Genomic DNA, 26,392 nt, shown 5'->3' with positions numbered 1-26,392 from the left:
TATGGTGCAAATGGTAGAGCTCTAGCCTTGAGTGAAGATGCCTTCAGTGAAGAGGCCCCAAGTTCAAGCTCTAGTACTGGCATTATGAACAAACAAACAAACAAAAACCTCCTATCTCTCTATGACACTGAAGGGAACCAAGCCAAATGTTCTAACCCTTATCCTCACTCAGCCTTTACTTGGCAAAACCCTGCCTGTGAGGAAACTCCTGTGTTTGAGCAACCCCGTCCTCTAGTCCCAGTTCTATTACAGAAAGAACACAGTAGGCCAACGTTACAGCTGGCCAGTATTGGAATACCCAGTCCACAATGACATGGCACTGAGTGATCCTGATAGCTGTTTCTGGATTTAGTCACAGAATTACCAACTTCTAGGCTAGCTAGAAAGGAAGTGAGCCAAGTATAGGTGGCTCACGCCTGTAATCCTAGCTATTCAAGAGGCTGAGATCTGACGATCACAGGTGAAAGCTACCCAGGCAAACAAAGCCAAAAGACTTGTATCTTCAGTTCATGAGCAAAAAGCCAGAAATGGAGGTATGGCTCGAGTGTCAGCCTTGAACAACAACAAAACTAAACTAGAGTATGAGAACCTAAGTTCAAGCCCCAGTGTGGGCAAAAAGAAAAAAAAGAGTTGGGCCCCAGACTCATAGCTTGATGGGAGAACCAGACTAGTCTTCAAGGAGGGATTCTAGTGATGTTTAACAAGATTCTCACCAAACTGGGATGCTTCTGGCTTCCAAGTCCTTGTCCTTCTCTTTTTCCTTTTCTCATTTCCTTTGTGCACTAAAACAAAAAATGAGATGCTGGTGACTCACACCTGTAATCCCAGCTCCTCAGGAGAGGATCATGGTTTGAAGACAGCCTGGGCAGAAAGTCTGTGAGACTCTTATGTCTACAAAAAAAAATGCAGAAGTGGAGCTGTGGTAGGAGAGTGCTAGCCTTGAGCAAAAGCTTAAGGAGGATGTTCTGGCCTTAAATTCAAGCCCCCAAACAGGCACAAAACCAGAAAAAGATTACTGACTCATTTCTGGCAACCTCAGGTATGAAAGGTGAGTAGGATGGGTAATTCTCCCTATCCCTTTCTTACTTTTATTCCAATTGTAATTGATGGGCATGAAGTACCCAGGATGATAAAAATGAGAGCAAGACTTTCAGTCACTTTTTCTTTCTACTCTTGGCAATTCTCCATCACTATCAGGCTAGCATGACTACCTCTTGGTCAAGCCCCAGTTGCCTGTGGCTTGTGCCTGTGTCCCTTCTCTGTGACCATTTGGGTAACCAGATGGTTAGTATAGAATGGAAAGGTATTTCCAAGTGATTTGTCTGCCACAGTTGGCTTGCTCATCTGATTGCCCAGGGACACCTTGGCAATGGTCTTAGAAGCCATTGAGAAGTGGAGCTATGCCAGGACTCCTGGCCATTAGGAGCATCAGTGGTGGCAGGCAGTCCATTGGCTAGAAGCATTTCTAGGTTTCAAGTGTTTCTAGTAGACAAGTTCTCTCTCCTGGCGAGGCACCACTGGCTCAGGCCTATAATCCAAGCTACTCAGGAGGCTGAGATCTGATGGTTTGAAGCCATCTAAGACAAGAAAGTTTGTGAGTCTCTTACTTCACTTCCAGAAGTGAAGCTTTGGATCAAGTGGTAGAGGGCTAGCTTTAAGAAAGAAAAAAAAAAGCTAGGGAACAGAGCCTAAGGCCTGAGTTCAGGCTCCAGTACTTTCTTTTTTGTGGCTCTATGAGCTTGTAGCCTTAGTGGTATGTCTCCAGATAGCTGCTCACAGGTAACTCCTGAGCTCCATCAGCCTTGGCAACACCTGAGCTTCTGCTTCCTGATGAGTAATTAACTGCCATTTGGAATGAAGGTGACAGAAGGTTCTTAAACTATTCTAGAAAAAAAAATAAGAAAAAGTATAGTCTTTTGACTTCTTTATTCTGACATTTTGAAACTGAGTACCTCTCAAGCAACCCCAAGTCTCTGCTCTCCTTTCTAGGAGGCAATCACCATTTTACCAGGATGTTTTGAAGGGAAATGGTTAACTTAGACACTTCGGTTTTAGGGGGTTTTGTTGTTGTTGTTTGGTTGGTTTTTGCTGGTCCTGGAGCTTGAACTCAAGGGCTGGGCACTGTCCTTGAGCACTTTGTGCTCAAGGCTAGCACTCTATCTCTTGAGCCACAGTGCCACTTCTGGCTTTTTCTGGGTAGTTTATTGGAGATAAGAGTTTCATGGATCTTTCTGCCTGGGCTGGCTTTGAAACATGATCCTCAGATCTCAGCTTCCTGAGTAGCTAGAATTACAAGTGTAAGCCACTGGCCCCAAGCTCAGATTGTTTTTTAAATTTAAAAAAATTGTGTGGGTACTGGAGCTGAAGTCAAGGCCTGGGTGATGTCCTTTAGATTTTTATCACTCAAGATTAGTGCTGACAGCTGGGGATGTGGTTTAGTGGTGCTTGTTTAGTATGCACAAAGCCCTGGGTTTTGATTCCTTAGTACCACATAAACAGAAAAGGCTGGAAGTGGTTCTGTGGCTCAAGTGGTAGAGCTCTAGCCCTGAGCATAGAGAGGCTCAGGGACAGTGCCCAGGCCCTAAGTTCCACGCCCATGACTGGCAAAAAAAAAAAAAAAAAAAATTAGTGCTGTAGCACTTGAGCCACAACTCTCTTTAAGGTCTTTTTCTGGCTAATTAATGATAAAGTCTCATGCATTTGTCTTCCCAGACTGGCTTTGAACCAGGATCCTCAGATCTCAGCTTACTGAGTAGCTAGGATTACAGATGTGAGCCACTAGCACCCTGTTTAGATTATTTTTACTTTGTTTTATTTTTACCAGGGTTTGAACTCAGGGCCTCTTGGTCTTGTTTGCTTGACTTGCTTAGCACGTGCTGTATCAATTAAGCCACACCTCCAGCCTAGCTAGTTATTGTAGAAATGGAGTCTCATAGGCTTTTCTGCTTAGGATAACCTCAAGCCACAATCCTCCATATCTTAGCTTCGTGAGAAGCTAGAATTATATAGGTCAACACGTATTGAGATATAATTCACATAGCTAACAATTCACCTATTTAAAATACAACTCATCAGGCACCAGTAGCTCACATCTGTAATGCTAGCTACTCAAGAGGCTAAGATCTGAGGATAGCGGTTCAAAGCCGGTCCAGGCAGAAAAGTCCCCATGAGACTCTTGTCTCCCATTAACCACTCAAAAAACAAAACAAAACAAAACACAAGTGGAGCTGTGGCTCAAAGTGGTAGAGCACTAGCCTTGAGCAAAAGAGCTTAGGGACAGTGTCCAGGCCCTGAGTTCAAGCCCCATGAATGACAAATACACACACACACACACACACACACACACACACACACACACACACTATTCTATGGACTTTAGTGTGCTCATGGAATTATATATTTTTGTTTTCAGTACTGGGAATAGAACCCAGGAACATTCACATGCTAGATAGGTGCCCTACCACCGAGTCATAACTCCAGCCTGTACACATAAGTTAGATCTACTGTGGGAGAAAGCATTTAGCCCTTGACCTAGGGCTACAGTGGTTTGTACAAAGCTATTTGAGGAGAGAATGTAGACTCAGGAAATAATGTTTAAATTATATTGGTTCCCTAGGGTCAAAGAATATACAAATAACTCTTATCCTGTACCTGTCACCTGTATTTATTTCACTGAAAATACAAATGAAGATTGTGGTGTATTGATGGACCAGGGGATTTCTTATGCCAACAAAACTTTTTTTTCCCTCTGACTCTACCTTAAAGATAAGACTGACTATATTTATACAAAAGACACTTTATAACAGATTTTTTTTCCAGACTTGTAAAATCAAATTTGTGTCTGGTGAGGACGAATTGGATTTCCTTTTTATTCTGTATTTTAAGCATTTGTAGTTTGTTAGGGGATGGGCATTGCATGTCATATTTTTGGTGAAATAAAAACATACATTTGGAGTTGTTTTTCTTGAATGTAAATGGGCTGGTTGGCTGGGTAAACAGAAAATGGTGTTTTTGAGTCCTAACTAGAAGGAAGAGACCGAAAAGGGCCAAGAAGAGCAACATAGACCTTTGCTAGGAGGGAGTTTCCTCCCACGTGCTGAGGCGTCCATGATCAGAACCTCCATTTTCACAATAGTAAAGTTCACCAAATGATACCGAGACCAGGTGAGTGGCAAACAAGTTTAACACATAAATCACCAGGCTTGTTCCATTTCCCCTCAGTTCAGGCCTCAAATGGCACACGGCCAAACACGTAATTACAGACCCACAAATATAAGTAGATTCAGCTAATTGGGGGTAGGAAGTATATTATTACAGACTGGATGTGGAGAAAATCCTAGAGTTAAAATTTCCCAGGGTTACTGGCTTTTCCTGCTTCAGTACTTTCCTTCACTTTAGTTGAGGGCACTTGACTCTCCAAAAGAAGTCTCTCCAGTAGGTGAGTTTAGGACTTGGTGGACTTTTAAGTCTGAGTGATACAACGCACCACAAGCTCTACATGAAGGTGTTTAGGGGAAATTTTAGCTTGGAAACAAGCATCCTCCCCTCCAGTCCCTCTACTCTTCTGATGCCTGAGACCTTTGTTCTTTTCTTCTTTACCTCTCTCCTCTCTCCTTATATTCCCTTCTACCTCCTTCCCTTCCAACACAGTCCCACTAGATATCCTAGGATCATCTTGAGCTCCATAGTTTCCTGCCTCAAACTCCCAAGTGCTGGGATTATAGATGTGAACTACCACACCTAGCTCAATGTCCCTTGTCTAGTTTTCACAAATTTAACCATATACTGTGCAGGGTGCTAAATACAATAAGCCACAGACCATCAAGTTTGAAATTAAATGTATGAGGGCTGGGAAGGTGGCTCAGTGGTAGAGCGCTTGCCTTGCATGCATGAGGCCCTGGGTTCGATTCCTCAGCACCACATAAGCAAAAAGAAAAAAGCCGGAAGTGGCGCTGTGGCTCAAGTGGTAGAGCGCTAGCCTTGAGCTGAAGAGCTGAGGGACAACACCCAGCCCCAGAGTCCAGGCCCCACGACTGGACCCCCCCAAAAAAAGAGAAATGTATGAGATGTAAATGTGAGAATAATTTTGTGTGTGTGTGTATGCGTGTGCACGTGCATGTGTGTGTTTGCCAGTCCTGGGGTTTGAACTCAGGCTGGGCACTGTCCTTGAGCTGTTTTGTTCAAGGGTAGCACTCTACAGCTTGAGCCATAGCTCCACTACCAGGTCCCCCACCCCCTTTTCTTTTTTTTGGTTTATTGGAGATGAGAGTCTCAGGGACTTTTCTGCCCAGGCTAGGTCATGATTCTTAGATCTCAGCCTCCTGAGTAGCTAGGATTGCAGGAACAAGCCACCTGTACCCAGCTTCATTGAGTGGATAATTTTAAATGTTTCCCAGTCATTGACAAAGTAGTGGCCAGAGAAGTTACTGAGGATTTGTTCTACACTTTAAAGAAGATATTTCATTGTGAACCACAGACAAACATGACAAATAAACAGATAAACTGGTACAGTGGCAATACAAAACTTTGTGGACAATTTGGGAGATATTCAAAGAGACTTTAGAACATCAATGAATTTCTTTTACTGGTGAAGCTGACCATCTCTGTAATTCCAGCTACTTGGGAAACAGAGAGGGAGGGACATGGGAAAAAAGAAGTGAAGAAGAAGAAAAGTAGGGAGAAACAGGGAGGAGTAGAGAAAAAGGAAAAGGAAACAAGGAGAGGAGAAGGTAGGCTTACTACTTCCTGGTTGAGTATTTAAACCCCTGAATATTCAGAAGTAACACCCAAGACTATTCTGAGTATAAAGGGATAACAAAAATGACACATCCAAGTGGATTTAAACTCTCATCAGGACATTTTAATTTTTTAATTTTTTGTCGGTCGTGGGGCTTGAACTCTGGGCTTGGGCGCTGTCCCTGGGCTCTTCAGCTCAAGGTGAGCGCTCTCATGGGGTTTCCTGCCCAGGTTGACTTTGAACCGTGATCTCAGATCTCAGCCTCCTGAGTAGCTAGGATTACAGGCGTGAGCCACCAGTGCCAGGCCTTTTATTGGTTTTTATAGTTAGTTGCTTTATTAATTTTGCAATACTAGGGCTTTAGACTATGCTAGGCAAATATGCTATCACTTAAGTCATGTTCCCAGTCCTTTTTTGGGGGGGGTCCAGTCGTGAGGGCCTGAACTCTGGGCCTGGGTGCTGTCCCTCCGCTCTTCAGCTCAAGGCTAGTGCTCTACCACTTGAGTCACAGTGCCACTTCCAGCTTTTTCTTTTTCTTTTTTTTGCTTGTGTGGTGCTGAAGAATCGAACCCAGGGCCTCATGCATGCAAGGCAAGCGCTCTACCACTGAGCCACCTTCCCAGCCCCCCCCCCCAGTCCTTTTTAGGTGCTTTTTCAGATAGCCTTTCCTCAACTTTACCCAGGCTCAGGATCCTCTTACCTCTACTTCCTGAATAGCTGAGATTACAGGCTTGGTACATATATTCTTACTGGTAAAGCTGACCATCTTAGAGTCAGTATATAAGATACACACACACACACACACACACACACTCTGCTGGTACTGGGGCTTGAAATCAGGGACTGGGTGCTGTCCCTTAGCTTTTTTGTCTAAGGCTGAAACTCTGCCATTTGAGGCATAGCTCTACTTCTAGGTTTTTCTGGTTAATTGATGATAAAAGTCTTATGGATTTTCCTGCTAGAACTGGCCTCAAACCTGGGTCTTGAGCTCTTAGCCTTCCAAGTATCTAGAATTGCAGGCATGAGCCACCAGCATCCAGCTTGGAAACATATATAGAGATACACATTATATACTATATATTATATATACTACAGTATATATATTATATAATGTATTAAATATTAGTACATATATGCTATGTAATACATAAAATAATATATATGCTATAGTATATATATTACACACACACACACACACATATATAGGCAAAATATGGTTCTAAGCAATAGGTTATAAACAACTCTAAACATCTTGTTTTGAGGAACCCTGGCTCAATCTGTTGATCAGAAAATTGAATCCTTACCTAATATTTTTATTGTGTGTGTGTGTGTGTGTGTGTGTGTGTGTGCTGGTGCTGGAGCTTGAACTCAAGAGCCTTGTGGGTTTTTTTTTTTTTTTTGGTCAGTCATGGGGCTTGAACTCTGGGCTTGGGCACTGTCCCTGCGCTCTTCAGCTCAAGGTGCGTACTCTACCACTTGAGCCACAGCGCCACTTCCGAGCCTTGTGTTCTTATTGACTTTTTCACTCAAGGCTGGCAGTCTACCATCTGAGCCATACCTCTACATCCTGATATTACTTTCAAAGTTAAACTCAAGATAGATTGAAGACTTAAGTCTACACTAGACACTCAATAGAAAAAAATACTGTGAGATACCTAAAAGTCGAAGTATTAAACACGAATTCAAGGCCAGTCTTAGCTACATATATAGTAATACCACACACACACACACACACACACACAGCTATATATAGATATATAATTATATATCTATATATATACATATATATATATATATATATAGCTTTTTTTTTCTTGATCCTGGGGCTTGAACTCAGGGCCCGGGCCTGTCCCTGAACTCTTTTGTTCAAGGCTAGCATTCTACCACTTTGAGGCACAGTTCTACTCCTAGTTTTTGAGTATTTATTGGGAAATAGTCTCATGGGGACTTTTCTGCCCAAGGTGGTTTTGAACTGCTACCCTTGGATCTCAGCCTCCTGAGTAGTTACGATTACAGGCATAAGCCACCGGTGCCTGGCCCTACTGCATTTTTTTCACAAACATAAGAATGTTATACAAAATATGATATAGTCTTTGTTCAAGAGGATTTCAAATTTCAAGACCCCAATACCTGTAACTGCCTTCAAATCTGATACTATTGTATATTTTGGAAAGCTAGGCTTTCCCAACCCTGTTATTTTAAAGGTTGGTAAAAGGACAACCTGATTTACCTAGATTAAGAAAGGTATTTAAGCTTTGAAGGAAGAGAACAGAAACCCTGAAGTAACAAAATGTGTAGCTATACTCCCATAACAAGCTACATGTGGTGTGTTGCTTGTAATCCCAGCACTCAGTAGGCTGAGGCGGGAGGATTACAGTTCCAGGCCAGCCTGCACTACACAGACCCTTTCTAAATGGATGGATGGTTAGACTAGTGAAAGGGCGGGAGAGAGAAGGGGAGAAGGGGAAAGAAAACTGGCATCTGAGAAAGGCTCCGGCTATCAAATCACGAGAGAACAGTCTTTAGCGTAGGCTAGGATAAACCCTTCGACAGGAGAAAGTGGAGTCATCTACAATTTCGTGGGATGATCAGCATCCTTGACAGACTGGAGCAGAGTTGGGAGCCCCACAGCAAGCAGAAGACCACGCCTATCCTATCCACGCCCCTCCCACCACGGCCCCACTGCGCCTGCGCAGAGAGCCAGGTCAGCGTGCATGCGCAATACGTCAGTCACGGGCTGGCGGCTGTGGTCCTGTCCTCGTTTCTGTGAGTGTCGGTCCGGAAGACACGAAGATGGTGCTAGATCTGGATTTGTTTCGGGTGGATAAAGGCGGGGACCCGGCCCTCATTCGAGAGACGCAGGAGAAGCGCTTCAAAGACCCGAGACTAGTGGACCAGCTGGTGAAGGCAGACAGTGAGTGGCGGCGATGTAAGTACCAGGATGCGCGAGGTATCCCTCGGCTTCGCCGCGCGAATCCAGTCACCGCTCCAGAGGTCACAGCTTCCACGCTTTGCCATGTTCTCTCTCGGGCTATGGTGGCTCCCAGCCTTTGCCTGTCTCCCTAACCACCTGGCGCCGGGAGTCGTCCGGCTTTGCCCTGAGCTCAGCCTGCGCACAGCCTCTTCTGCGCGTGCTCAGTGCTCACCGCCGGTCGGCGGGGAAGGCGCACGGCGCATGCGCTGGGGGCAGCTGTCAGGCCTGCTGCTTTTCCTCCACCCGGGAGTTACCCAGGTGGGAGCCGCCGGGGCCAGAGTTTTTAGTGGAGTTCCAGTCTCATCACTTATCCCGATCGTCTTTTGCTAGGCCATCTTAGCCTCCCTGTTGGGATAGGATCAGGAGTGGTCGTCTCAGACGGAGTCAGGTCCTTAGCACATTAGGTTTATTCCACCGTCTTGGAAGCATGTGGGGACTTTGGAGAATGCTCTTGGCCCAAAGCAGCAGTCCCGGAGCTTTGGAGATGGCCATTTTCTGACCTATGAGTCAGTCATTCCCGTGGCAGATCAGACCGACCGAGGGGAGGGATACTGTGAGCCGACAAGAAAAGCTTGTGATTGCTGAGGTGGTTTGATCTGTGGAAGTTGTGGTAGAGTTGGGCAAAAACCTGAAGCTGATCGGAGCATCTTTCAGAACGCTAAATCAAACCCTGGAATCCTCAGCCTCTCAGGCGGCCTAGATTAGCCCGAGGGCTCCCTGCTGGGCCGGATGTTGTCAGACACATGTGATTCGTTTTGTCTGATGCAATAGGTCCGTAACCAACTGAGAACCAGGTTCTCCCCCCCCCCCACCAATGATTTTTTTAAAATTAAGATACCTTAGGAGGGTTCGTTGTGAGATTTCCAGACGTGCACAGAATGTATCTCTATCAAATTCACCTTCTCTGTCTTTCTCCTTTGACCCTTTCCCCTTTCTTAAAACAATTTGAATAGAGTTGAGAAACAGGTTTATGATAGGACGGCAGAGACATTAGGTACACAGAAGTGTGATGGATTTCTGTTGAGAAAATTGATTTTACTAAGATTGTAAGGTCTTGGGTACCAAATAAAAGTGTTTACTTGGAGTTGTGTGCTGATTCTGTTAATTTGAGACACTCGAATGTGGTAGTTTGTAAGATTCCATCCTTGAATCTGAAGGTTTGAATTGTGATGGAATTGAAATTGCCATATGTTTTATTTAGGCTAAAAATACTCCAGACATGATGGCATAAACCTGTAATCACTCAAGAGGCTCAGGTAGGAGGATGCCTTGAACGCAAGGCCATCCTGAGCTAGTCTGGAGACCCTGCCTACAAACAAAACAAAACAAAATCTCTCTCTCTCTCTCTCTCTCTATATATATATAGTTAAGGTATTATCAGGAGTGTCAGATTTCTGTATCAATCAGGTCATTAGCCAGCAGCTACATATATGACTAAATTTTTTGCTGCTTTCTTGTATGTAATGTACATGTCTGTCTCTGACAAATGGGCACAGATGAGCTCTTTAGGGACAAAGATTGAGTTTTATACACATACATGTAGGACATACAGATGTCAGAGAACAAATTTACAGTAACCAAAAGATTATTGTTTAATTGTATTTTGTTTTGTTTTGTTTTTTTGCCGGCCATGGGGCCTGGACTCTGGGTCTGAGCACGGTCCCTCAGCTCTTCAGCTCAAGGCTAACGCTCTACCACTAGAGCCACAGCACCACTTCCGGCTTTTTCTGTATATGTGGTCCTGAGGAATCGAACCCAGGGCCTCATGCTTGCAAGGCATGCACTCTACCACTGAGCTACCTTCCCAGCCCTGTTTTTTGAGATTGAGATTTCACTGTTTTTCCAGGCTGGCCTAGAGCTCATGAGTTCAAGTCTCGAATGCTCCTCTTGCTTCAGCCTCTTGAGTAGCTGGAACTGCAGTTATATACACATACCTGACTAAACTCTCACACTTGGCTTTAAAGGCTGTGTGTGTGTGTGTGTGTGTGTGTGTGTGCGTGTGCGTGTGTGTGTGTGTTTTAATGGGGCTTGAACTCAGGGCTTCAAACAAAATAGGCAAGTGTTTACCACAGGACAGTGTCCCCAGTCCTATTTTATTTTATTGTTTATTTATTTATTTCTTTGCCTGAACTGGGGCTTAAATTTGGGGCCTGGACACTGCCCTTCAGCTTTTTTGTCCAAGGCTAGCACTTTGTAGCTCTACTTCCAGCTTTTTATTGCTTAACTGGAGTTAAGAGTGTCCTGAACTTTCCTGTCCAGGCTGGCTTTGAACCTTAATCTGCAGATCTCAGGCTCCTGAGTAGACAAGAATTCAAGCGTGAGTCACCAGTGCCTGGCCTTTTATTTTATCTTGTCTTTACTAAGTTACCAAGGCTAGCCTTGAACTTGCCTCCACAGGTGGCTTTTCTGTATTGTTACCAGAGTATGAATACATACATTTTCACCAGGGTTACATTGATTCAGGATTCCTGCTCGTTTAAACATCTTAATAGTCCTTATTTTTCAATTCTAGATCCATTAACACAGCATTCTATAAATAAGTGGGGGGGAAACAGGACAGGTAAAGCAGACGTTTAAAGAAAAGGGTTGAAGAATTTAGGAAAGAACAAAAGGGGATGGTCATACTTCCCCGATAAGCTGGAGACAAAGGAAATACATCTGGAAGGTTAGCATCAGAAAACTTCAGTTTGCCTGTGTGTGTGTGTGTGTACGTGTGTACGTGTATGTACGTGTGTGTACGTGTATGTACGTGTGTGTACGTGTATGTACTTGGGCTTGAACTAAGTGCCTGGTGCTGTCCCTTAACTTTTTTTGCTCAAGACTGTTCTACCTCTTGAACCACACCTCTACTTCTTTTTGGCTTTTGGTGGTTAATTGGAGAAATAGACTTTCCTGCTTGTGCTGGAAAGTCTGTATCTTAGCTTCCTGTGAACCATTGGCACCCAGCTTCGATTTACTTTTTTTTTTTTTTCTTTAAGGATTAAAGCAGAAGAAATGTCATTGACATGTAGATTGAAATGAAGGTATTTGCGAAACCTGTCCCTTTTTTGTCTGGTTTATTGGAACGGTGCACAAGAACATAGTCCACAGCAGTGACCCCTTGTAATTTTTTATTTAACTCATATGTACATCCCAATTCCAGTGTGTGGCACTGTAATAAAGGCTTGTGGGCTCACTTAAACTATGTACCACTAGGGCTCCATTGAGAACACAGGAGGCTACCCTAACTTTCAAGTCAACCTCCCACCACACAGGTGATGACTGCAACTCACTGAGCTGCAATTTTTTCTTTATTATTCAGAGTAGCATAACAAAGGCACATTTGGGCATATTTGTGTTGGCTGTACTCTGCAAGCCGCAGGAGTACTGTGATTCTTGGAATTTGCTGCCGGCCACAGGAATTCTACCCTACCCAAAACTATCCTGAATGAGATTTCTTACCTTTACTTCAAGTTCTGTTTTCTTTTTTTTTTTCAAGTTCTGTTTTCTGTTGACCTTTATTATAAATGCCTTAAGCCAAATCCTTATCTTTGTTTACTCCACAGTTTCTCAAACTCTCTCTGAGTTAGGCTTAGTCCAAGGCAGGAAATCTCTCTGGAATGCAATTTAAAGTTTAGGAGTAGCAGTCTTAAATTTCCTGGGACTGATGGACTGGGATGGCTGCCAAACATGTAGTTGTGTATTTGCTTGTAGTTACTCTAAAAAAGACTGTTGTGGGGCACCAGTGGTACACAGCTGTAATCCTGGCTACTCAAGAGGCTGAGATCTGAGGATCATGGTTGGAAGCTATGCTGAGCAGGAAAGTCCATGAAAGTCTTATTGCCAGTTAACCACCCAAAAGCCAGAAGTGGAGCTGTTGCTTATTACAATATTGCTTAAGTGCTGGAACACCAGTCTTTAGCAAAAAAGCTAAGGCACAGCGCCCAGGCCCCAAGTCTAAAACCAGTACTGCACCAAGAAAAAAAAAGAAAAAGAAGACTTATTTTAACATAATAGATCCAAAATTTTTGTTTTTAACAAAGTACATTATAGTATTTTGTTTTGTACAAGTCTCCTAAATCCAATGTGTGTTGTTTTGCACTTACAGCACCTCTCTGGGCTGACCACATTTCATACATTCAATATTCACATGTATCTAGAGAGGACCTCATTGGACAGTGCAGTCAAAGGGCATAAAGCTCCAAAAACTTCAGTGTAATTTACAGTCTCCTATGGCTCCTAGCCAGTCTTTTGCTGCTCACAGCATATGATCTCCCAGTCTTCATTCTAGCTATTTTATATGACTCAGATAATTGTTTACCATCTTGTGACCGGTGCTAATTCCTAACACTTTCCCCCCTCCACCCAGCTCTGCTCCTGTAGCACTTTGTCTCATATTTCTGTCATAGCATTTATCCTTTTTTATATATTCTCTCAAAGCTTTTGTTTTCTGAGATGGAATATATGCAACACAGTATAACGACTAATTTACTAATAGACACAAGTAACCATTATCCACAGTAAGCACCCCAGGAGCCTCCTTTCACCTCTCTATCCCTCCTGCAATTTGTCTTCTCTCTCAGACATGTATAGCAGTAGGTGGTTATTTTTCCCTGCTGCATAGTATTCCAATGTGCATATATGCCAGTAGAATTGATTGGCATAATTGTCCACAAAATGCCATTGAAGCAGAGTGAGTTATTACCAGTTTCGAGGGAATATGAATTAGTTATATACACTCGTTAAATTTTATTGTAAATTGGCAACTTATGGCTGTATAGACTTAAGAGATACAGAGTAATATGATTTATTAATACAGTGTGGAAAAATTAAATCAAGGCAATTAACATCTATCACCTTCAGTATGGTCATTTATTGTGCTGAGAACCTATATATGTTCTGTTATGTGTTCTTTGGGTAGGGTATCAAAGTGTACTGTTTAAAAGTTCTTGCTTTGGCCTGGTGGCTTGGCTCTTGTTAAGGAAAAGAGGAACTGCTTTGGGATAAAAAAAGATATTTGAAATGTAAGGTTTTGTTTTAAACTAGTTTCTTTTCAAGAGGGAAATAAGACAGGTCCCAGACTGTTCAAGAAATAGCGGAGAGTATAGGCATATTTTGATATTACTTGTGCACTGTTAAACATTTCAAAATCATCATATGTGTTCATTTTATGTACATTTATGTACATTTTACCCTATTCAAACTAGCCAATCACAAGCAGATTGTGAACCTGAGCTCAACCAATCTGAGCAGAGGGGAGGGGCCTGCTGCATTAGGAATAAATATCAGAGCAGACTGCCTGCTCTGTGTGCTTGCTTGCCAGATTTTTGGCTAATGGTACAGCCTTCTGTGCAGAAGTAAATTTTGCCTTGCTGAAACAGTTGTTTATTTTCTTGTCTATCTTCATGACTCCAAAGGTTCTTGGATCATGGAGAACATATTTATAACCATAGACACAGCACTCATTTCCTATAAACATGTACCTGGGAGTGGAATGGCTGGGTTATATAGGCTGGCACATGTTTAGATTTATTAGGTATTGGCAAACATTTTTCCAAAGTGGTTGTAGTGACTGAAACTCCACCAGCAATATCTGACTCATTCTGTATTCTTCCCAGTACTTCCCAGTTCTTTCAACTTAGCTAGTCTGATGGTTACACTTGGCTTTAATTTCCATTTTCCTGCATTTCTCTTATTTTGCAAGAAGAAACAGAATAACTCATCTCTCTATTGCAAACTTAGAAAAGAAGGCAGAAGAGGGCCTCTCTTTCCTCCAGTGACAGATGTGAGAGTGGAAATCACACTACTTTGAAGGGCATTGTTTTTTGGGTTTTTTTTTTTTTTTTGGTTTTTTTCTTTTGGGTCCAGTCGTGGGGCCTGAACTCTGGGCCTGGGCACTGTCCCTCAGCTCTTCAGCTCAAGGCTAGCGCTCTACCACTTGAGCCACAGCGCCACTTCCGGCTTTTTTCTTTTTGCTTATGTGGTGCTGAAGAATCGAACCCAGGGCCTCATACATGCATGGCAAGCGCTCTACCACTGAGCCAACTTCCCAGCCCCTGAAGGGCATTTTTTAAATGCTGGTGTGTTTCTTATTTTGCAATAGTAATCTTTTTCTGAGCCTTGTCCATCCACAAGCTTTGTCATCTGCCCTCTTCACAAGGTTCATTTGGTCTTGAGACCTGATTGTTTTGCACTTTTAGGACAAAAAAAAAACTTAATAGCAGTTTGGGTAACCTGCTTTTAGAAGTGTCAGTTAAAGCTTTTTTACTAGATAGATTTTTTTTTTTTTAGTGTTTTATAGGAATTTTTCTACATTCTGGATACAAGAACACTTTCATTAAATACATACAGTCTTGCCATATTTTGATGAACAGACGCTTTTAACTTTAGTGGTCTAGTTTAGTGACATTTGTGCTTCTCATGTTCTGTTTTTTACATCCCAAGTTTCAAAAAATATTTTCTAGATTATTTTTTCTACAAGTTTTGTTACTTTTATCTTTCATATTTAGCTATGTGATTCATCTCACATTGTAAAAGCTAGGAATAGAAGAGTGTTTTGTTTTTTTTTCTCATATGGACAGCCAATAACTCAAGAACAGCAAAGTAGGAATAGAGGGAACTTGCTTTTTTTTTTTTTGTGTCCGGTCGTGGGGCCTGAACTCTGGGCCTGAGCACTGTCCCTCAGCTCTTCAGCTCAAGGCTAGCGCTCTACCACTTGAGCCACATCACCACTTCTGGGTTTTTTCTTTTTGCTTATGTGGTGCTGAGGAATCGAACCCAGGGCCTCAGGCATGCAAGGCAAGCGCTCTACCACTGAGCCACCTTCCCAGCCCCTAGAGAGAACTTTCTTAATCTAGTAATTGTTATTTATTTTAAAAACTATCCATAGCTAACGTCTTTGATGATGAAATAGTGAATGTTTACGATGGGTGCCAATGCTAAGGCCTGTGATCCTAGCTATTCTAGAAACTGAAATGTGAGAGTTGTGGTTCAAAGCCAACCCAGAAAGAAAAGAACATGAGACTTTTGGTCCAATTAGCTAGCAAAAGTCCAGAAGTGGAGGTGTGGCTCAAGTGGTAGAATACCAACCTTGAGTGGAAAAAGCCAACTAAAAAGCTCAAGGCTCCGAGTTCAAACCCTAGTACTGGCACAAAAACAGGTACAGTGGGGGCTGGGAAGGTGGCTCAGTGGCAGAGTGCTTGCCTTGCATGCATGGTACAGTGTTAAAAACAAGAAATTTACACCACCGCAATGCACAAACCTTACTCAGTTTTCATATTTTAATGTGTGTATGCATACATGCTTGCATATATGTGCATGTGTGTGCAGACACGTATGTTTCTATGGGATTTTATCACCACTACCAGCCCACCCAGGCTACAGGCCCTTTCTTGCTATGTCTTTCCAGTTACGAATATTCCCTTTTCCCATCCTCCTCTATCCCTGAAAATCACCATTCATTTTGGTTTCCATCTCTGAAATTTTGTCTCTGTTTATAAATGAATGAAAAAAAATAGGTATATCATTTTGTGCTAAAGTTCAAAGAGACATCAAAGACATAAGCTTATTCCAAAACCTCAGATAGTACTATGTGTAGCTTTTGTCAATTTGACCTCTCCAAAGCTTAATTTTTACCATATTGCCCCCCAAATGCTTAGACTCTAGTGATCCAACTTTTGCAAATCAGAATTAGACTGATGAGCCATAATAGGTTAATTTGGGCCAATATGCTAGCTGATTACTGTATCCTCTTCCCCCAAAGAAACCATATTATAGGGAATTATCATGAAGGCTGCCAGATGAGCATTCTGTCACAGAAAAGGGAATAACTTAACCATTTCTAGCCTAGAGATGTAGAAATGTGGTTGCCTTCTTTCTTTCTTTCGTTCTTTTTAAAATAATGTGCATTAGTTATGCAGAGAGGATTTCATTGTTACATTTCTATACATGTTCACAATACATACCAATCAATCTTACCCCCGCTATCACTTTCCCTTTCCCACTTCTGATTGCCTTTTTTCTAGATTCTAGTATATAATAAGCATAGTTTGAGTAAATTTTAACATAATTGGCCAGGCTATAGTTACATGAATTGTATCTGAGTATTTTCATTTGTGTTACTGCACAGTATATGGGTTGATACTTGTACTTTTTTGGGGGGTTGAGGGAGGCGTGTTACAATGATTTGAACTCAGGGCCTCCCACTTGAGCCATGTTCCCAGCCCAGTATGCCATTTTACAATTTCAGCTTCAGAAAGGTTTTTTTTTCTTTTCATCAAATACTGGGGATCCCCTACTGTAGTCACCAGTCAGTTAACTCAAAGACCCTTAAGATTTCTCAACTTTATGAGGCAGATTTCAGTTCTGCCTCCATTTTGACTTTAAGCTGAGATCAATATTTTGTTAGTCAGCAGTGTGAATGTATATACATGTGTGTGTGCTCATACACTCACACACACACACACACACACACACACACACAAACACACAAACACATGCCAGTCCTAGGCTTTGAACTCTAGGCCTAGGTGCTGTCCCTGATCTTCTTTTTGCCCTAGGCTAGCACTCAATACTTGAGCCATAGCACCACATCTACCATTTTCTGAGTAATTTATCAGAGATGAGAGTCTCATGGACTTACCTGCCTGAGCTGCCTTTGAACCATTTTCCTCAGACGTCAACCTCTTGAGTAGCTAGGATTATAGGCTCGAGCCACCAGCACCCAGTCTGTTAGCTTTCTGTTAACCCAGAGATCAGCTTCTTTTGTGGAAGATTTGCTTTGGGCTCACAGTTTGGAGGGTCAGTTCATATTTGTTGGTGCTGTTGCTTTTGGAACCTTGGTGAGCTAGTGAATCATGGCCGGAGTGTACGGTAGAGGAAACTGCACACCTCTTGGTGACAAGGAAACAAAAAAAGAAAAGAAAGCCAGGTGCCAGTAGCTCACACCTGTGACACTCTTCTCTCCGATTAATCACAGAAAAAAGCTGGAAGTGGTGTTGTGGCTCAAGTGGTAGAGTGCTAGCTTTGAATAAAAGAAGTGCAGGTATAGTGCCTAGGCAGAGTTCAAGACCCAGGACTGGACAAAAAGAGAGAGAGAAGTGGGAGGGGAAGGGGATGGATTTCCACTATCCCCTCCACAGCATACCCTTGTGACCCAGGACCTCCCAGCTGGCCCACCTCTTAAAGGTTCCACCACCTTCCAGTAGTTCTAGGCTGGGGTCCTCTCAGAGCCCTTATCCAAACAATAGCAGGTACTAAGGAGCCATGGTGAGGAGTAGCTGCATTCTGTGCATCTTTGGATAGTGTTCCCTTCTTTATTCTTAGGCAGATTTCAAGCCGACAACTTGAACAAACTGAAGAACTTATGCAGCAAGACAATCGGAGAGAAAATGAAGGTAAGAGAACTAAGCAACAGCCTTGAGAGCTTGAGCAGACTCATAATGAATTCTTTATCCATTTCCCCTTTAGCCACTTTATAAGAAAATATATTAAGCGAGATGGGCCTGACTGTGATCTCAGCACCAAGCCTTCTAGACTGAGAGTTCAAGGCCAGCCTAAACTACGTAGTGAGACCCTGTGTCCAAAAAGAAACGCACTAGGGGTGTGGCTCAGATAGTACAGCACTTGTCTAGCAAGGTTGAGGCCCCAAGTTCAGTTTTCAGTACCACTAAATTAGTGAATTAATCAACTAGTTAATTAATTGAATTCAGTATTCTCGATCATTTTTAAGCTATATACCCCAAAATGAAACAAGCAAAAGGAAAATTTGGAACCAGAACGAATGAAGACTATAACACAAAGCCCACCTTCTATTCAATGAAACTCTACATTTTTCTAGCTATGGAAACAAATTTTGATTCAATGAATGTGTAGTTTTCTTCCTGTTGGCCTCACGATGCTTAATCATCTGCCAGTTAGTGGTCCCATGACACCTTTGGGAAATGTAGACCAATAGGAGCTGGGGGTTTGTTTTTGTGGTAGTGGTGCTTGAGACAGTCTTACTGTGTAGCCTGGAACTCCTGACCCTCCTGCCTCAGGGCTGGGAGTTTGGCACTACATGTGCATGCTATCTCACTCAGCAAGCTAGGTGTTTTGATAACAATAGGTTGTCAGACCTCGTTCTTTTAAGTGTATAGCACTGAGGAGTGTTCTAGTACTTTCCTAAACATCTACATCTCATTTTGGTTTTGACTTTTGCTGCAAACCTGGAGAGGAGGTAGTATATTAATTTATCAGTCTTCCCTAAAGAGAAAAGGAATGGGTTTAGGAAATTAAGGAGCTTGCCTAAAATCACAGCTTCAGTTGAATGCAGAGTCAGACCTCAAATACAGAACGTGAAGTGGATGCTACCATTGACTCATCCTGCCTATCATATCATTTAAAAAAAACCCTTGAGATTTTGGCCATTTTGTTTTGCCACAGTAGTCAGTGGGTTTGTGATTTGTTTTAAGTCTTCAAGCAGTTGTACAAGGGGTTACAATTTTAACATACCCATGTATGCACACGAGGCATTTGACTCAAATCACTCCTTCTGTTATTCTCCCACCTCCCATCAGGCATAGTGTTTCCCACTTTTTCACATATGTACATGGAGTGTCACGACTTATTTGTCAACCATTCCTTTTTCCATTTGTTCACTCCCTCCCATTGGCCCCCCTCCCTCGCAATTCAAGACAATTCAGCTTCCTGAGTCTTTTTGGTTTTTGTTTTGTTTGGTCCTGGAATCAACCCTAGAGTCCCACACATACTAGGCAAACACTGCACCTCTGAGCTAAAGGTCTAACCCTTGTTCTTGTTCTTCGTTGCTGGGGTGTTTTTGTTAATTGTTTTTGTGTGTGCACTAATATTGAGGTTTGAATTCAGGGCCGTAGGCCCTTGCTTAGCTTTATAGGTTAAGACTGGCATTCTACCATTTGAACCAACCACTTCAGGCTTTTTGCCAATTAATGGGAGATAACAGTCTTGAATTTGTTTACCTGGGCAGATTTTGAACCTAAGGCTCAGATCTCATCTTCCTGAGTAGTTAGGATTGCAGGCATGAGGCACCAGTGCCTGAATTGAACATGATTTCTATACTTTTATGTATATGTGCTTAGCAGACACTAAATCTTTTCTTTCTTCCTTCCTTCCTTCCTTCCTTCCTTTCTTTCTTTCTTTCTTTCTTTCTTTCTTTCTTTCTTTCTTTCTTTCTTTCTTTTCTTTTCTTTTTTTTTTTTTTGGTCAGTCATGGGGCTTGAACTCAGGGTCTGAGTGCTGTCCCTGCGCTTTCCTCAAGACTAGCACTCTACCACTTCTTGAACCATAGTGCTATTTCCTCAAATTATTTTTGAGTTTTGCCATGATATGATAAACCTTGTTATAAGGACCCCTGTGTAGTCCAGTTGGCCTTGCACTCATTATGTAGCTCAGTGCTGGACTTGAACTCTAATCTTTTGCTTTTGCCTCTCATCTTAAACTGGCTGTTCACACCCCACCTTTCACCCCATATCACGCATGCCCTTAAATTGTCTTCTTAAAATGGCCCTGCTTAGTATAAGGATTAGAAATTATGGTTTGCAAAATATTACTACAAAGAATAAATGAGAAACCAGAGGGAGGAAAAGGAGCCCCGACTGTGCCCCTGTGAGGCTGTCATGCAGCACTGATTGTACTTAGCTGTGGATTCTCTCTTCTGTTTTCCTTGACTCTCCATAGTCTGTCATTCTATCCATTTTTCTCTTCATCTCAGTGCCAGGATTGTTCCCAGTATGTAGACAGATTCACCCTCAGGGCCCGAACCATACTCTTTCTCCAGAAATTTAGAGTTCATGGCCATTTCAAATACATTCTCTCTTGATTTCCATGACTGACCTTTGTCTAGGAAAAGCCATTCTTATGTGCATGATGTTACCCTTCTCAACCTAACAGATTAATTGACTTATCCAGGATCAGAAATCTAAGAAGTAGCAGAATAAGCGTTGAAACTTTAATTTCTGGCTTTCCATTTACTAATCTTTTTCCTTCATGTTTCAACTTCATATAGGACATTCTGTGATCAGTTTATGTGATGTATTAATCTGACGTCCACTTCAAAACAATGCCAGATATTTTCTTTTATTTAATTGGATTCTCCTTTTTTCTTCCCGCAGAAAAAAGAGCCAGTGGGAGAGGATGGATCTGTTCCAGAAAATGTGTTAAATTTTGATGACCTCACTGCAGACACATTAGCAGTAAGTTACTATCCTTTGCTCAGCTGAGCTCTTGTTCTTTTGTTTTAACTTCATCCCTAGACGGCAGGTGTTGTTTCACATAGCACAGTGGAGCTTTGAATTTCCAACATGGGCTCTTGTTATACTGTATAGTAGAGTACTTGTTCCACATAGATAGATGAAATAGAAAAGTTGAGGGGAAGGAACAAAAAAAAATAATAAAGAACCAAACTGTGTTTGTTTTTTGTCACTTTCTCAGTGTACTATAATTGAGTAAATTATTCACCACAGTGGGCAGTAAGTTTCTAGTGTTTTTGTCACTGAACATTTTTTTTTTAATCCTTGACATATAGCAAGAGTATAAACAAAGAAAGCAAAAGTGTTTGTGCTTGAAGGATTGGATTGCTAGCCTATTCCTGTCTAGCTCCTACTCAGGGCTCTCCAAGAAATCCAGTTATAGTTGGAAACATCTACAATAAGGTTAAGATAAATTAAAGTCTTCCTGGAATATAGCACTTTAAATTTGTATACATAATAAAGCACTAAATTGGTTTATTAAAAAAAATTTGAAAGTGAAAATTAAGGAAAAGTTCTCTAGAGTCACTGTATTAAACTCCTAAGAAACAGGTGGCTCACGCTTATAATACTTAATACTCTGGGCCTGAGATGTGGAGGATTGAAGTTTGAAGCCTACCTGGGTAGAAAAAAAAAATCTATGAGACTCCATATCCAGTTAACCAGAAAACAAAACAAAACGACTGGAGATGTGGTTTAAGTGGTAGTAGAACACCAGTCCTGAGCAATCAAGTCAAGCAAGACCCTGAGTTCAAACCTGGAATGAGAAAAAGAAAAAAAAGAACAACTTCTAGGATTCTGGGGCTGTTGATGCCTGCTTATAATCCTAAGATTTAGAAGGTTAATATAAGAGGGATGTGAGGTTTCTTTTGATGCGACTTTGGGCTACATAGTGAGACTTTGTCTCAAAAAACAAACAAACCCAGGATATAGAGCAACAGCAAGAACACCCCAAAATCTACTCATCTCTGCCCAAGATACCCCCCTAGAGAAAACATCATGGCCTTGTAGGACAAGATCGTACATATCCCTGTGAACTAAACGTTGTTTATTTTTAGTTTGCTTTTTTGAGACAAGGCCTCTCTATGTAGACCTTGACGATCGTTCTGCCTCTTCCCATGTGCTGAGATTATAGGTGTAAGATACCACACTCCCAGGCTGAAGATGTAACTCAGTAGTAGAGAACTCGTGTAGCATGTTGGAGGCCCTTGCTTCAATCCTAGGCCTATGAAAAAACTAGAAAAAGAAAATAGTACACATCCTTGTGGCTATGTCAGTAGAGGACAGGGCTAGGGCACTACAGCTTGCTGCTGCTGTCTACCCCAATTATGATGGCCTGGGTGTGAGTCTGGCCTGGTTATCTGCAGACCCTGAAAGTCTCACAAATCAAAAAAGTCCGACTTCTCATCGATGAAGCCATCCTGAAGTGTGATGCGGAGCGGATAAAGCTGGAGGCAGAACGCTTTGAGAATCTCAGAGAGATCGGGAACCTTCTGCACCCTTCTGTGCCCATCAGTAATGATGAGGTAAGCGTAGGTGCCCCACCAGGGCAAAGGCTTTCTTCCTCGCTGTCTGCCAGGGCTGAGGCTTGCGGTGACTGGGCCGGAGGAGAGCTGTGTGACTCTGGTTCTCAGTGTCAGAGCTAACTCTTTGTGTGTTCCCTCTGCCCACCAATTGAGCATTGCAGGAGTCAGATGCTTGCCTGATTGGGAAGTAGCAGAGACAGCAGGTAGGAGGGGACTCCTGGCACAGAAATTGCTTCTAAATGGGGCTGCTGTCCTCCACTGTGTGTTGCCCCTGGTAGCAGTGAGTCCTGTGGGAGGGATCTGTTAAATCAACCTAACCCCCCTCCCTCACCCACACCCAGCTGAGAAGCTGCAGGTTGAAGGGAAATCTGCATGATAAAAGTTTCCTGCTGAGCGGGAGCTTCCCCTGCACAAAGCTGCTCTGAGCCCAGCCTTTGTTCCCAGACACCCCAGCCGTGGCTGGGCCCATCTGTGCCTCTTTTCATTCATTCCCTCGTGAACATTAAACTTACTGCTGGCTGGGTGTGAGGGAGGCCTCAGAGTCTAGGCCGACTCGGGGGTCGTGGCCCTGAGCCCGCCCTCATGTGGCCCTAAGACCAATGGGAGCCTGGAAAAAAAAAATCTTCTACATTCTCCTCTGTACCCCAGGCAATGGCTGATTGTCTGGGTGGCTTGTCTTTAGACAGGATTTTTGAAGTCATTTGAAAAGGTTAAAAAACAAAACAAAACAGCTAAAACATTTTTTTTAAAAAGCCAAGGCTACTAATTTCTTAGAAAAATCATGATTTCTAGTTTTCCTGGCTAGAATTGTGTCAAGGACTTCATAAATGATTATTTTCCTGTTGATCAAGTTCCCTCATCTCTGTACACAGTGATTATTAGAAGCTGCTGCTCAATTTAAGCCAGGGCCTCACAAAGGTCTGTTGTTTATGGATGGGGTTTGGGGAAGATGGAGGTTGTAGAATTAAGAAATCCTCTCTGTTTCTGGTCTTGTTTCCTTAGGATGCAGATAACAAAGTAGAGAGGATTTGGGGCGATTGTACAGTTAGGAAGAAGTACTCTCATGTGGACCTCGTGGTGATGGTGGATGGCTTTGAAGGCGAAAAGGGGGCCATCGTGGCTGGTAGTCGGGGGTACTTCCTGAAGGTAAGAATTGGGAGCCAGTGGGGGTAAGGAAAGGGCTAAAAAAGAAAAGCCTAAAATCATAATCATACTTAAAGAGGCCCACAAATCTGCCACTTGTGCTGCCTGCTTGTCTGCAAATGTGTAGCAATTAGATGCAATTCTCTTTCTAAGGCAAGAGAGTGCTTATCCAGATTCCATAGAACAAAAGGCACTCAGTGATCCTCTGTAATGAATGCGCTTTGCTGACTGAATCAGAACAGTCTTCGCCTTTGAGGAGCTCAGTGTAATTGGACAGTCAGACAAGTAACAAAGAATCAAAACCCAGTGTAATAAGCTTGTGGTCTGAGGATGCCCAAGTGCTTTGAGATCCGGGAAGTGGAGGCAACAGACACAGATTACAGTAGGCACATGAATTCAGGGAAGGCTTCCAGAAGGCTGTGGTAAAATAATTTTGGAAACACCATATACTTAAGTGTGTTCTATGTTTACAAATAAGTCTAGTAGTTTCAGATTCAGCACAGGAAAACTCACATGCGCCCTGGATGAATAATGCATTTGCCTTCCTTGGGTCTCTTAAAGAGAATTCTCTGAATGGGCTTCCTGGTCATCACCAGGAGTTGTAGCAGTCCACAGTCTTCAGTGGCCTGCTGCATGCTCCTGCCCATTGCCTAGGTACCTCTGAATGTGTGTTCTGTGGGGTGAACAGAAGGGTGACAGGACCCAATCACCCAGTGCTGTGTCTCTGCTCTAGGGGGTCCTGGTGTTCCTGGAACAGGCCCTCATCCAGTATGCTCTCCGCACTTTGGGAAGCCGGGGCTACACCCCCATTTACACTCCCTTTTTCATGAGAAAAGAGGTCATGCAGGAGGTGGCACAGCTCAGCCAGTTTGATGAAGAACTTTATAAGGTAAGTGGCACGGGGCCGCATGGGAGACTGAGTTCTTGGCCTCAATAGCACAGAGCAAGCCTCTCCAACAACATTCTGCCATGCTTCATGTCTATGGTATGGAGCACTTAAAATATGCCTCTTTCAGTCAAAGAGGCAAACTTTTGTTTTTTTTTTTGAGACAAGGTCTAATAATGAGGCTACGGTTCCCTTGCCTCATCCTCCCAAGTGCTGGGATTATAGGTGTGTGCCATCATACCAGGCTTGTACACAATTTTAATGTAAACAACCACATGTAGGCTGGTAGGTGCCATGTAAAACAATGGTCTTGGCCTGGTAATCTGTCTAATATATATAAATGGAGCATACTTTATCACCAGCAGCTGAGAAAAGAAGACAGTTTATTGGGTGTCTAGACAAGCAAAAGCTATAAACAGCGTTGATCTCCCAGCCCCTTTCATGTCTTCACTCCCGAGTCCACACTGGAAGCTCCCACAGAGCAAGACATGCTTGGAATCAATGGCACTTCCCTTTGAGTACCATCCAAGGGACAGCCAGAGGACTCAGGGTGAGCTTGACATTCTGATTAGATGTAGCAACACAAAATGGAGCAACTCAGTCTGTCCAGCACTCAGAATTTCTAGAATGCCTCTGCTTGTTCCTAGTCCTGCAGAGTTCATCTTCTTTATTTACTCACTAACTCACTTTAATGATGCTGGGGTTTAAACTCTAGACCCTCATACATGTCAGACAAACATTCTGCTACCTCCATACCCAAGTACATTCTGAACAGATTACTGCCACTGGGTTTAACTTAAACCCAGAAAGCAGGCCATCTCTTTTTGCCCACTATTGGCAAAATGACTTGGCCCTTAGTAAATGTCTCACAAGTATGTGTTGACTAGATTTATTTCTATTCCACTAATATAGTTGTGTGATCTATCTGCCAGCATTGACCTTTTTATCACTTATAAATGTCTTATTTTCTTAATTTACATTTCTGTGATCTCTAGCAGGGATTTTATTTTGTTTGAGTTTTTTTTGTTGTTGTTGTTTTGGCCAGTCCTGGCTTGAAGTCAGGGCCTGGGCACTGTCCCTGAGCTTATTTTGCTCAAGGCTAGCACTCTGCTACTTGAGCCACAGCGCCACTTCCAGCTTTTTCTGTTTTTGTGGTATTGAGGAACTGAACCTAGGGCTTCCTACATGCTAGGCAAGCACTCTACCACTAAGCCACATTCCCAGCCTTGTTTTTTTTTTTAACTCAATGCCTCATACTTGCTAAATGGTACTCTGCTATTTGAGCTATACCACCAGCCCTTTCTACTTTAGTTATTTTTCAGGTAGAGTCTCATGTTTTGTTTTTGTTTTCGTGCTGCTACTGTGGCATGAACTCTGGGCCTGGGCGCTGTCCCTTAGCTTTTTTGCTCAAGGCTAGCATTTTTACCACTTGAGCCATGACTCCACTTACAGTTTTTTCTGGTTAATTGCAGATAAGAATCTCATGGACCTGAGAATGTGGCTTAGTGGTAGAGTGCTTACCTAGCATACATGAAGCCCTGGGTTCGATTCCTCAGCACCACATAAACAGAAAAGGCCAGAAGTGGCGCTGTGGCTCAAGTGGCAGAGTGCTAACCTTGAGCAAAAGAAGCTCAGGGACAGTGCCCAGACCCTGAGTTCAAGCCCCAGGACTGGCAAAAAAAAAAAGAAAAAAAGAATCTCATGGATTTTCCTGCCTGAGCTAGCTTTGAACTGTAATCCTCAGATTTTAGTCTCCTGAAGTAGCTAGGATCATAGGCATAAGCCACCAGCACCCACGGAGTCTCTTTTACCAGAGCTAATCTGGACCTTCATCCTCTTAAGTAGCTGTAGTATGTGCCACCATACCCAGCTTTTTTTTTTTTT

General features: G+C 42.8%; 1 protein-coding gene across 1 annotated transcript in view; it reads left to right on the top strand.

The window, feature by feature from the left end:
- The first annotated feature begins 8,460 nt into the window (after window positions 1-8,460).
- Window positions 8,461-26,392, top strand: part of Sars (seryl-tRNA synthetase) — a 22,175-nt gene continuing 4,243 nt past the window's right edge. The window contains exons 1-6 of the mRNA XM_013031844.1: window positions 8,461-8,666; window positions 18,015-18,085; window positions 20,819-20,899; window positions 22,321-22,479; window positions 23,482-23,625; window positions 24,356-24,528. Coding sequence (XP_012887298.1) covers window positions 8,531-8,666; window positions 18,015-18,085; window positions 20,819-20,899; window positions 22,321-22,479; window positions 23,482-23,625; window positions 24,356-24,528 — 764 coding nt within the window. The 5' untranslated portion in view covers window positions 8,461-8,530. The remainder of the gene's footprint in view (window positions 8,667-18,014; window positions 18,086-20,818; window positions 20,900-22,320; window positions 22,480-23,481; window positions 23,626-24,355; window positions 24,529-26,392) is intronic.

This window comes from Dipodomys ordii, unplaced genomic scaffold (assembly GCF_000151885.1).
Source record: "Dipodomys ordii isolate 6190 unplaced genomic scaffold, Dord_2.0 Scaffold146, whole genome shotgun sequence".
NCBI lineage: Eukaryota > Metazoa > Chordata > Mammalia > Rodentia > Heteromyidae > Dipodomys > Dipodomys ordii.
Note: the sequence above shows the minus strand (reverse complement) of the source record. Positions and strands in the feature narration are given on the sequence as shown.